This window comes from Anopheles stephensi, chromosome 3, assembly GCF_013141755.1.
Source record: "Anopheles stephensi strain Indian chromosome 3, UCI_ANSTEP_V1.0, whole genome shotgun sequence".
Lineage (NCBI taxonomy): Eukaryota > Metazoa > Arthropoda > Insecta > Diptera > Culicidae > Anopheles > Anopheles stephensi.
The window spans coordinates 23,939,353-23,952,115 of NC_050203.1; the positions used below are offsets into that span (position 1 = coordinate 23,939,353).

The following is a 12,763-nucleotide window of genomic DNA, read 5'->3' on the forward strand; positions in this document are numbered from 1 at the left end:
ACCCATAAATCGTGCCAGCTGAAGTTTCTTTTTGTAACGATCCCGGTTCGATACGTTCGGTGTGGTTTAATGTGCTCTTTCCTCGCCATGCCCAAAAAGACTGTTTTTTACGTGTGAAAAGTAAAAAAATAATAGTACGTACGTGAAGAACCTGGGTAGCTTCTCGATACGGTTATACAATGCGCTCACCTTGCCGCTTCAAATCGAATCCGTATCATTTGATTGACCTTCATTAAATACGTTCCACGTGGGTGTGCGTAAGTGTGGCACTATGGGGCTGGGCAGGAATAAAACTCGATGCACTATGTAATTTTGCAAATGAATATTGTCAATCAACTCAAGTTAAATCATGTATTGTATTGATTGATGAGTATATGATTCAATCAATGTTGAATTTAACGGAACATGCTTCCTGGCCCAAACCAAGTACTGGGGTGTCTCCATCATAAATAATATGATTTTACTTTGTTGTTCATTTATGTTTTCTAGTTTTCTAAATAATTATTGAAGCAATTTTTTATAAACCTTTGCAATGGAATGTTATTCACAATAGTATGAAGATATTTACTTCCCGAAAATCCTTTTTTTTCCTGGACGTGGTTCTATAAAGTACCAGGCGCCTCCACTGATGAATGTTGTATGCGAAAATTGATAAACATTTTTAGAGCTTGATGGCTCTAAACTAAACAAGCCCGTAGAAATAAATTTCTTTTAAAGTGGTGGAATATCTAAGAGCAATCTAGAACTTAAATTCTTCTATATGGATTTTTATTAATGTTAAGATATATTTTTGATAGATTTCCCATTTGTTGTTGAATGTAAAAATTCGTTTCATGCGCCCGAAAATGTTCGAATACTGCAGTGCATTTTGTCTCAGAAACGTATAGCTTTTAATTAAATGATACTATCAATTAAACCTTTGATATTCATAGTTTTTGACCACCTCCACCCTAGTGTGCACGGGTTCGCTACATTCGCCTCAATCAAACTCTCCAACGCTGAGCTGATAATTAAATTATAGATGATCGTAACACTCGGTGCGGTGCGTAGCACGGGTTTTTGTTACTTTTTCCTTACGCCGTGTATTGATCTACCATTTGCTTCGATTGGAGATTAGTTCCATAAAATCCTATTGCCATTGTTACATTTCACGTTTGGGGTATGGTGAAAAAGCGTCACTCTCGTCCTTTCTCGGAACAAGGGGAAAAGGGGTGATAAAGGGAGCGAGACAAAAGCGAATCCCTCAAAGCACCGATACCCTCAGCCATCGTAGCTCGTCACAAGAGCAGCTAGGATTTCGTAAATACGTAATGAATTAGTTATTGATCGATATTGTTTTGATATTTTTCCCCGAGCCAAGCCGGAAAAGGGTCGTCCGTCTAGCGGGTTCGGAATGGCATTGAAACAACCAATCTCGCTCGAAACCGTTCGGTCGTTTGACCCTGGAAAAAACAATAGAAATACATCCACACACACACAAAGGGACACGCACGATAATGAGGGTGTTCTGTGTGATGGCTCTCTTATCGATGAGGAGCATCCATTTGTTTGTTGGGAAGTGTGCTATAAAATTAAACCATAAGACCGGAGAAGAATGAAAAAGGACTATAAGTCCCTTTTTTGCGTCCCCTCTTAAAAAGCTAAAACAGGTCGCAAAATTATGAATTGAATTAGGATACATGCGTGACAATCAATTACTGCAATTTATCATCTGCATCGGCAAATGTCCCCCGACAGGTAAGGTCGCACATAGGGAAATGAAAAGTGATTCTCGTGAGTAAGGATTTCTAGGAATTGGGTACGTTTCATCTGTCACTTTATTGACTACTAGGGGATGTGTTGAGCATGAAATGGAGCCCGGCAAGCTATTGAAATTGCTAGCTATTCCTATGGTAATAGCAAATAACAAAGTCCGGGAAAACCCCAAAGAATGCCTTAGTGAGTTTAAATTTTTGCAAGCAGAGCATCGTTTTGTGATAATGTTACTAGAGTATCGTGTCAGTAACAGTAATAAATTTACCATTTCTCAAGTGTGCCGTACATTTCCATCGTACACATACACACGCAAAATTGAACGAAGCATATGTTGAAAGCCGACAGAGATCGACTTTAATCTTTATTCCCATCGAGTGTCCTTTGCTCCTCGATGCCTGTTGTTTTCCTTCCGATCTCAAAATCAGATTTTTCTTTTACGCTCACTTTTCGTTCAATGCTTTCCAACACAAACACATGACACTGTCAACAGGTGAATGCTTGGCCAAGGAAAAAAACAAACAAGGTGACCAGAAATGCAAAAACAAAAAACGACAAACCCATATACAAAATGGCCACATAAAATCGGAAACGGTCTTAGGAAGACGGTCGGGCAGCAGACCCATTTGGTTTCTCGTAAATCAAATTAACTCGGGTTTGTTTTTCTCCGAATTGATCGATATTGCATGTTATGATTTGCGAGGCACGCTTCACCAACCCAAAGGGAAAGAATGGTTTTGATTTGTCCCGAGAAAACGAAACCAAACTTATATTTGGTTATGTGGAAACGGAAGGTTTTCTTCTCAGTTTTGCTTCCTCTTGCGCTTTGGTTTGTGCCTCTCGAACAGTCGCTCTTCTGTGGCTCTGTGGTGGATACTATTTTTAAAGGTAAGAATAGCTAACGCACAGGTACGATCGAATCGTTCTTACGAACAAATCTGAACGTTCGAGTGTGCGTTTGAAGGATATTGGAAAGTCAGTATGTTAGCTGCATAAAGCTTTCCTAATGGACGTTATAGCTTCTTGAAACTATATATGGCGCCAATGCGCGACTTGGGAAATGGGAATCGTCCGTAGGAAAAGAAAACCTAGCCCACGCTAAATCCCCGGTCAGTGACAGAACCATTGATGAAAACGATTCATTTATGAATGTGATTATTTTCGGACACAAAGCAAATGATTTTCTCCATTCCCGCATCTTTAAGACATTCGCTCGGCTGAGGGAAAAAACGGCGAATATAATTATTTCCTACTCCTTTCTTTGCTGTAAATAATTATTTTATCTTCGCACACACACACCCGAGCATAATGAGAGTTTTTTTTTTCTTTCGCTTTACCATCCAATGACAAGCATCCGGGACTATATCTACTTGAAGGGAAAAAGGGGCATAAAAGCTCTGCGCCCGAACTAGAGGCGCTGTACACGTTCGCTAATAAACGCTAATGGTTGCTCGAACGATTCCGTCAGGCGAAGGATTTTATGGTCGCTTCCGGTCACGGAATGGCTGCACCAAGAAGGCGCGATTCCTGGGACGGTGGCGCTAAGCCTGCGGAAGCAAAGGGTCCACCAATTAAAGACAATGTTCCGGCTAGATAAATTTTCCCCGTCTCGCTTTCTTTTGGTGCAGAATATTTCGGGGTATTTCTCCCACTGCTGCTGCTGTCGTTAAGCGAAATCTTTTGCACTTGAACCGGTTGGTTGGGGTGAACGATAAGGGAATCGTTACTCATATTCTCGGAACCGGAAAAGGGGTTGGACTGTTGCAAGTGGATTTGAGGGAGGGAAAAAATGTAAGCACAGAAATTATAATTGGCCGTAAAATCTAAAGAGGGAGAAAAAAACGGGTATAAAGGGAAAGATTCCTCAGGAAATGCTATTCTTTGAATTTTACTGTAAAGGTTACACTAATTATTTTCGCGAAAATGGAAATTTCTTTTTGATGATAGTAGACTAAAATAAAATTTGAAAGATTAGGTTGCAGCATTTTAGAAAATAAAATTAAATGTTCGTGTGTAGCTAAACAACTTTTTAAATGTCTAATGATGAATTATTCGGTAGTAAAGTTCTAATTAAAAAAAAAACATTTTCCCTGAAACTTTCAAGCTCAATCAACAACAAAACCGTTTTCCTCAGCATTCCGGTTGGATCAAGCCGTATCCATCAGAGTTGTCAATTGTGGGATGATATTATTTTCCAACAGAATGAAGCACAATTCGTAGAAAAGCTTTTTGTGTACTTTCAATCCCTAGAAATTCAGCTCATATCCTTGTGGCTGTTCTACCTTGAACTATTTACTTCGATTCAAATTCATTTCCATTGTCGATTGTGATGATGGAGTAACAATTTATCAAGAACCAGCTTACCATTATGTAGATGTTTCTAATCGTTCTTTCTATCTGCTTTCTCTCTCTCTCTCTCTATCTCTCTCTCTCTTCCTAGATGGTTACCCAAAGCGGCTATGAGGCCCTTCGGGCCAGATCCTTCACACTCAGATTGCGTCCTCGTGGTAGGCGTATCGAGGCCTAAACTGGCAGCGCTCTTTCTATCGGTGATGCTGCTATCGCTCTTTCTAACGTTCCACATCCTGTACGATAGTGCGGTGTACAGCATACAGGTATGTTGCACTGGAAAGCCTTTAAATAGATCGTACTGATGAAGCGTTACCGTATCGTTTCCGATTACCTTTTGCAGGCGGCAACCGCAATTTCGGAGAATAAAATTGCCATACTGACAAATCACATACCCAATCCACCGGTTATCAATCAGCCTGTCGTGTTTCCGAACCGAATACACTTTCCCAAAACTAGCCGTAGGTTACCACAAGTAAGTATGAGATAACATTCATTGTTTTGGATCACTTCAACTAATTAATTTTTTTCTCCCACTTTTCCATCTGTTTATCTTGCATGCAGTGTTTAATAATAGGAGTGAGAAAATGTGGCACACGCGCCCTGCTCGAGATGCTGTACTTGCATCCAAGGATACAGAAGGCCGCCGGCGAGGTGCATTTTTTCGATCGCGACGAAAACTACCTGAGGGGGCTCGAGTGGTACCGGAAGAAGATGCCACACTCTTTCCGTGGCCAGATAACGATCGAGAAGAGCCCCAGCTATTTCGTGACACCAGAGGTAAACGAATAATCTATCTCTTTTGCGATGCAGAGAAAGAGCGTAGGAATAATTATATCATTGTCGTAGCGGTGTCACGAATGCAAAGTGTCTTAACATTAATGAAGCATCTGTTTGCATTTTTATACACCGAACGGTTGGCGTTATTGGTGGCACCATGTCATGAATGGGAGCAAGATAATAGGTGTTTGTGTGAGGCTATGAATTTATTGCCCTAGAAGTAATGGAGAGGAAAAAAAACTTATTTTACATGGATGTTAAACATGAAGTATTCATCGTGTTAAATTTGCTTTTTCTTGGATTTTTTAAAAATTAAAAAGTTTTCCGACCATTACAAAAACTTCTGAGTGAATGATAAATTAATAGCTGTATCCACTTGGGCTGAACAAATAAAAAAATCTTCTGAGACGTGTCAGAACTTCAGCTAACCGATTTGCAAACCATTATTCTTGTACATGAGACTAAACCACTTCAAGCATTAAATTACGATACAAATCCAATAGATAAAATCAAGGTCAGATAAAAATATATTTAAATACAAAGATTTTTCTGTATCTAGAGCGCTTCGTTAGACAGTTCGAACGACAAAGCGGGTTAAATAAATTTATTCACCTATTTATTGCAAGCAACAAATGTTTGTCGCCGCAATAGACACCTTTACAAGCCCTCAGGCTCATACTACTACTACTACAGCTACTACTCTTACTAGCGACAAGGTCAATTGTGCTAATATTTATTTGTTGGTCGGATGTTGGTTGTAAGCCGTACCGAAGGGTGTCTTACATTTTATCTGCCCGCTTTCATCGTTCCTCGGAAAGAAGCCTTACTATTTACTCGTTCGTTTGTAAAAAAAGAAAATAATTTATTTTACGAAACGTGCGCGTCCTCCTTTTCGTTACTCCTGGATGAACCGGGTGGAAATGGTGGGAAACACTTGCGCTTTTTTGTTTTTGGTAGCTAAAGAAGCCAAAGACAGCAAAGCGAACATCACGAGCTGTCGAAAATTTGCAGTAAACAACATAAATAACATTATTTCGCAGCTGTGTGCCGCTAAATGAGCCATGAAAGGGGTACGGCGGGAATGTTGGTGCAGAGGCCACGAGCAGACGAAACTGTGTCAGCTGAATAGTGGTGTGACAGCTAACGAAACGAACGACACAGCCACGGTCACAATTTAGGGAGCAAGAGAGTTCAGCGATAGTTGAAGCAATCCAACCCCTCTACAAAACGAAAACCGCTACAACTTTGTTCAAAAAGGGACCTTGCTGCCAACGCTGATCGGTCGCTACTTTGTCCTTAACTGGATGTTTTTTTGTTTTGCTTCTTCTGCACCATCCTCACCGTGTTCACTTCAAACACAGCCCGGGCACACGATTGTCGAACTTGCATTGACGTGCAATGGTAAACCACAAACACGCTCACAAACACATACACACACACTGTGGTACGAATAGCAAAAGTGAAAATTTTCATCCACCCCGAAAAGACCCCGAATCTTTTCGAAGGGTTCGGGCAAGGCCATGGGATGACATCGAAAAAAAAAAAACAAGTGCACACTCAGTGCCACCGCACACTGAATAATGGTTTTGGCCCGGTCCAGCTCAGTGGTGGACGGTATAGCAGTAAATGAATCAATTTCAAGTGACAAGGTTTAGCGTGAGAAAGTGAGATTACTATCACACACACACAGAGACACACCCTCATAACGGTTCGATGGTGCAGGAACTCCGCAAAGGACATTCGTTTGACCTAGGTCGTTGAAGTTGAAGCGAAACACGATCGATCGTCCATTGGGGTTTTTTTTCTCCAGGAGTCCGCCCTTGGCGCGGGTGACAAGCTGGAAGTGTGGTTGGCGTGGATAGCACCGCTTAAGCACTGAATGTTCTTTCGCTGGAGGGTCAGAACGCTCAGAACGAGTGCCGGGCGATATTCGATCCACCCGTTCGGTGCAAATTGAAACCAAGGTGATTGTTCTTTAATTTTATTTTTGCCCATGCTTTGAAGATACGAATTATGGAAATGATAAAAATATCCCGATGCCAATGAACCAATGGCTTTTTGTGTGTGTGTTGTGCTTTGAGCGCAGTTGCTCTTTCTTTACCATGAAACATAAATGATTGAATATTTAATATTTGGCTACCAATTTGAGGTAGAAATAGAAGCGAGTGCAGTGCGATGTTTCTTTGCTATGAAACTTTTTCTGGGAGAATTTCGATGAGTTCCAGTCACAGTATGATGAACAATAGTGGGTGATTGCGTTAATTGATAACGAGAGAGTTTACAAAAGGTTAGCTTTAAAAATTAAGAATAACTCCACCATTGAATTTTCAAATTTAAATAATACATCCAATAGCCTACATTTAGGCGCATATTCAATTTGTAACTTTTAAGGATTTTATGGCTTATTTTATTGACGGCTGTTTAAACATTTATTTGTAACTTTAACATTTGCCGTTCATTTTCTAATATATTGAGCATCAAAAGTTCCAATATTGTACAATTTAACACCACCGGGAAAGATCTTGGCAGTAACGTTAATCATTATCTAATGCTTAATCACCTGTTGCACCTTTACCTGTGTTTCGCTGCAGGTTCCGGAACGAGTCCGAGCGATGAATGCGTCCATCAAGCTGCTTCTAATTGTAAGGGAACCCGTAACGAGAGCAATATCCGATTACACACAGCTTCGAAGTCACGCGGCAACGGCAACACTACCCCAGCAGCAGAGTCTCTCGTCAACTTCTCCTCTGTCGAGGTATGTAATGCTTGTTTAAAACAGAATCTATCAGCTGTGTAAAATCGAAGAGCAAGAATAATGCTTGTATTTTCAAATAATGCTACACAATATGCAAAATGTCTTGTTGTGCAGTCTCTATCGGCAAGCAAACCTGTAACCTATGATTTATTTTGTTGGTAAATTGTTTATTTTCTTCCCACCCATCAATTTGAGCCATCCTACACGAAACTCAATTTCTTTTGCACTTAAACTTTTTTAATATGTTTCCAATACTTCAAACCACAAACAGCCAACTCTTATCCCTCTTGAGATTTAACAAAAAAAGAAAAAAACCTTCCTATACTGAACAACAACACCCACTCCGAAACGTCAACTTCGGGCTTCGGGAATTTCATCAACCCACCGAACGCATGGGTAACCTGTTGTGGTGACAATATCCGCCAGAATCGACAACATTCACTTCCCCATTTTCTTTGCGCGAAGTAAAATAAAGCATTCACACAAACGTTGGTTGGGGTGTTCCTTCTGCTTGTTGCGGTTGCGGCTACCTCGAGCAATCATGCCACTGGGCATGTGAGCGATGTGAGGTGTGCAAACCAAACCCGGTAGACAAATATCTAACAACATAGAAACAAGCACAAACACACACGCGCCGGAGTTCCGCTTTTGTTCGAGTTCGCGTGTCAAGTTTCGGATTACTTCCGAGAAGCTCCGAGACGATCGGCCCTGCCACTTGCAGCAGATGTTAGAGAACGAAGGAAAAACAGCCAGCAGCAGATTGAAGTGTGCCTCCGCCATTGCAACTGACAATTTTTCTAATCGACTCCGCCCGGCCGGAACCTTGACGTGCTTCTTCGGAATGCGCTGGAGGTTTGAGGCATCGAAGTGTAAGGAAAAGTTGTAAGATCGCAACCAAGAAATAAAATAAAAGGAAACAAAACACCCTTCAGCCAAATGAACAACAAGTATGTGAAGGGATGTTTTCATCGAAATCCTCAATATTTCAATACACTTCAATGCGCGCGTGTGTGTGTTTTAAAACGAGCCAACTTTTGAGCGAAAAATAAACATAGCAACGATGTAACGTTGGCGTCACAACTTCAAAGAAAACTTCGTGCTCCGAATGCTCTCAACGGCACAAGCAAAGACCGAGAGGACAATTTGTCGGCGTAATGATCATCAAAAAGATGAATCCTGGTCGAATGTCGCTCTGAAGCGCAAACGATGGCTCTTCAATTTTCGCTTAAACCAATCATGTTGCCTTTCCGCCCACCCCCGGGGGTAGGTCCGGGCCCGTGCCAGCAACAAGGATTTGTCTAAAAAGTTGAATACAAACGGAAAAGTCACTAATCATCGGTCTCACGTGGGTCTAATTTGTTGGTAATTTTGTTTTAATTTTTGTTGCCAACTTACTTCTTTCCGACCAGGGCGTCGGGTCGCCTTTGACGGCAAGTTGGCGCGGAATTGTCGCGGGCAGGTCTAAATTTTGTTTTCGCTTCCCTCACGCACTTTCATGCCATCTCCCGACCGGCATCTTCCCGCTCGATGGCTTCCCTTGAATGCGAATGGCAAACTTTTAATGCGAACTTTTGTGACTTTCCTTCCATTTTTCGTATCGTTATGAGTCCTCCGGTTTACTGATTCCTATCTCCTGTTTTTCTTTCTTCCTTTCGAACAATGATCCCGCGTCGGCTGCGTCGGTTCACCCATGGGGATGGATCGTTTCGGGGTCGCAGGTCGTTTGAGGAGTTGGCCATCCTGCCGAACGGAACGGTTAACGAGGCGTACCGACCGTTGGCCATCTCGCAGTATCACGTGCACGTGCACCGCTGGTTGGAGGTGTTCCCCCGCGAGCAATTACTGGTCGTCAACGGTGACCAGCTTATCGACGATCCGGTTTCGCAGCTGCGCCGAATTGAGGATTTTTTAGGTAAGTGGTGTTTTTAATTGCTACGGCGATATTAATTGCATTGCACTTTGATGGTTGGGAGGGAGGTTCTGAGAATAATCTACAAAAATGGAGGAAGATTCATGCGATGCTTTAAATTTACACTTAAAGCTAGCTGGAGCACTGAAAGCGATGATTTTTATTGGAGTAAGAAATACGCTAAGAGCTTGAAATTTGAAGGCAAACTTTGAATACATTCAAGATCTGCCAACTGTTAAGCATCGATAGATTTCCACTACATTTATTTTACCGAAAAAGTTTATAAATGCCACTTGCCAAGAACAAAGTTCAGCAATGGTAGCAAAATATTATGATTTCTTAAGCGATTCATGCGTGACTTATTTTAAATAACAGTTCAACATAGTTCTAGTGATGAACCCTGCTATTTATCATCATTCGTATCAAGTCATTTGTGTGCAGATGAAATATGAAAGCGCAATCAATTACGTCAAACGGATCTAATAATGATAAGTTAATAGGTTGATAAGTCCATTCGGAACTCCCATCACTCCGCATCTTTTCAGGGCCAACGATTTTTCTGACAATCCGAATATAAATAGAAGTGCTAGCCCACAATGGGGCTATTTTTGTCTGAGATGTTCCGTGTAACGTCACATAAACTTTGTGTGCACATAACCGTAAGGATGGGTGTGACCTACAATAGTTAAATCAAATTGTTTCAGTAAAAGCAACTTTTTTTTTCAATAGTGATTTCAATAGTGGATACTTTCTGGCCACCGTACAGTGTTTAAAGAAGACCTTTAAAGTGTAACAGAAATTGACGACGAAACCGCCGACTTTATTATTTGGTGGCTTTTTCTTTGTGGAACTCTGACCCAGGAGGCATCCTTCCAGACAGTTCAGGATATCCTGAACAAGATAGACATGGCTACAAAGAACTTGTCATGCGTGTTTGAGACGAACCAGTATATCGTTCTGAATAGGTAGAAGACCTGAGCTCCTAACTGGCTTTACCAGTTACGAACAGATTTGTATGGTGGACCCTATTCCATCATTATATTACTACGAAGGAGTATTAACTGGTCAAAGAAATTTCTAGAAATATTTTACAGTTAATAGAAACCACGAGCAAGAATCACTCAAAGCATATTTCAAACTAGAGTAATATAAGGACCTTCTCAAGGTGTATTAGGAACAACTCGTTCAGAAAACAATTATGACGTCCCGTTTATTGTCCGTAATGATCCGGGCTGAAACGATCCTTCGTGCCGGCGGTTTATGCATTTCATTAATCGCCACCGTAAACGCACACACACAAACGCTCCGGTGGTATTTAAAATGGGAACTGTAATACGTTCGCATTTAGTTCATTTACGGCCCGTCTAATTCATCGGATGGATTGTAATCATGTTTTAATTAACCCGGCCAACCCCGCACAGGTGTATGCTCACCGAGCCACCGCAAAGTTGCATTCGACCCTCCCAAACAGGAACCGATGAGCAATCAATCATTTGCCACCGATGCCGCTCGGAAGCATCGGTCATTTAAAATCCATCAAAAACCGGGTTGAAAAAAAAAGCCCACCCAGCCGTACTACCTCACGCTGTTATTGATTATGTTTTCCTTCTTGCACACTCGCAGCGTTTGCTGTTTGCAGTGCGGAGGAAATCATTTTTCCCCTTCCCTTTTTGCTTCCTTACCGATCGGTTTCTGTGCTGTGCGTTCATTTAAGCGCAAAAAGAAGAGAGAGAGAGAGGCGAATGAAAAATAAAAAAAAAAACCGAACAGAACGAACTACTATGTGGTGAACGAACGTTGGCAGCCTTCTGATGGAAGCGTTTTTCAATTTTCCTAACCAATGAACGAAAACAATCACTCTTCGTTTGTGCACTGCAGCGTGATGAAACGAGGAAGAGGGGGGATGGCGGATGAGGGGAATGAAGGGATGCTTTGCCCGGGTGCTCTCCACACGGATGTTACCTCCCGGAGGATGGTTGGTTATATGCAGCGGTTGGCAACAGATCCTTAGGAACGCGTGGAACGGATCCGTGCAGCCGCTTGACAGTGGAGCAAACAAAACCGGGAGAAGAATGCCAACAGACCTGCCATCTTCAGTAATTAGAAAACTTTTGGCCCGACGGAATTTGGCGGTTATTTGACGGGTGAATGCTCATTTGTAATTGCAATTCATTCTGCAAACATGTCACCACAGTGCACGCACGGACTTCTGTGCTGTTATTATGTTGCGAGACTGGAAACGGAGAGAACTATGTTTTGAACATTGTTGATTTGTTCAAAATGGAAAACATATGGAAGTGTTGAATGTTGCTATAAATATTTAATTTAAAGTAACGTTTAAGGTAAATTTCTTCTAGTTTCTATAGAACTAGATGGTATAAAACTAGCACACATCTGCACCTCTTAAACATTAACCATGTCCAAAAGGAACGAATTATTCTTTAAGCTAGACTTCATCAGCTTTCAGTGGACTGGCCATGTCATGAGTATGGCACCGGAAGACCCAGCCTGCAAAGTCTTTTTAAGTCAAACTGAGATTCGATTGGCTGATGGTGCTCAGCGCTAGACCATCGAGCAGTCTCGAATATTGTTGTAGCTGGATAAGACCACAAAACGTCCGTGGTGACTGATGATTGGTTGATATATTTTCTAATATGTTAAGGGGATATTATCCAAACCTTACTGAGCTCTATACTAGTTTTTCCAAGTTGCCTCAAGTGTGCTCAATCTTCCTATCATAAGATAGGAAACATAACTGGTTATTTAAATTTATTTACTAAAGTTCTTAAAATGAGCTTGACTCTACAAAGATCGTATGAAGGGTACGATAAAATAATTCAAAATTGAAAACGAAAATTTATGTACGCCAACGTGCGTTTGACACCGCGCAGCTAAACCTTTGCTACCACTTGGTGCAAATCATCTTCTCACGGCGTAGCTTTAGTGCCAAATCAAGCCGAGATTAGGGACGCGGGTAAGTGATTAAGTCGCATAGATCAAAGCACACTCCAGGGGATGGTGCGGACGATGATTTATTTCGCTCGCATTAGCAAACGGAAGGGATGAAGCTGGAGCTGTGGTTTCAGTGCTGGCACCGTCTAACACCTACAACCATTGCCATATCGTTTGACATTTCAATTTTATTGATTTTCCACTGCTCCAATGTCACTCGGTTTGTTGTACCCCGGGTACGCTTTCCCACACGTGTCGGCGTGTGC

The 12,763-nt window shown here is 41.6% G+C and overlaps 1 protein-coding gene across 9 annotated transcripts in view; it reads left to right on the plus strand.

Annotated features, from left to right (window-relative positions):
* LOC118511338 (heparan sulfate glucosamine 3-O-sulfotransferase 5) overlaps positions 1–12,763 on the plus strand; it is a 60,400-nt gene that overhangs the window by 26,927 nt on the left and 20,710 nt on the right. For 8 of the 9 annotated variants that reach the window (XR_004906143.1, XM_036054274.1, XM_036054276.1 and 5 more), the window contains 5 exons: positions 4,193–4,367; positions 4,445–4,576; positions 4,666–4,881; positions 7,473–7,636; positions 9,355–9,548. Coding sequence is in view for 8 of the 9 variants with exons in the window: in XM_036054274.1 (XP_035910167.1) it covers positions 4,193–4,367; positions 4,445–4,576; positions 4,666–4,881; positions 7,473–7,636; positions 9,355–9,548 (881 nt within the window). In the remaining variant the exon portion in view is untranslated. Of the gene's footprint in view, positions 1–4,192; positions 4,368–4,444; positions 4,577–4,665; positions 5,499–7,472; positions 7,637–9,354; positions 9,549–12,763 lie in introns of those variants that run through there. The other variant, XM_036054281.1, reaches the window with a different exon arrangement.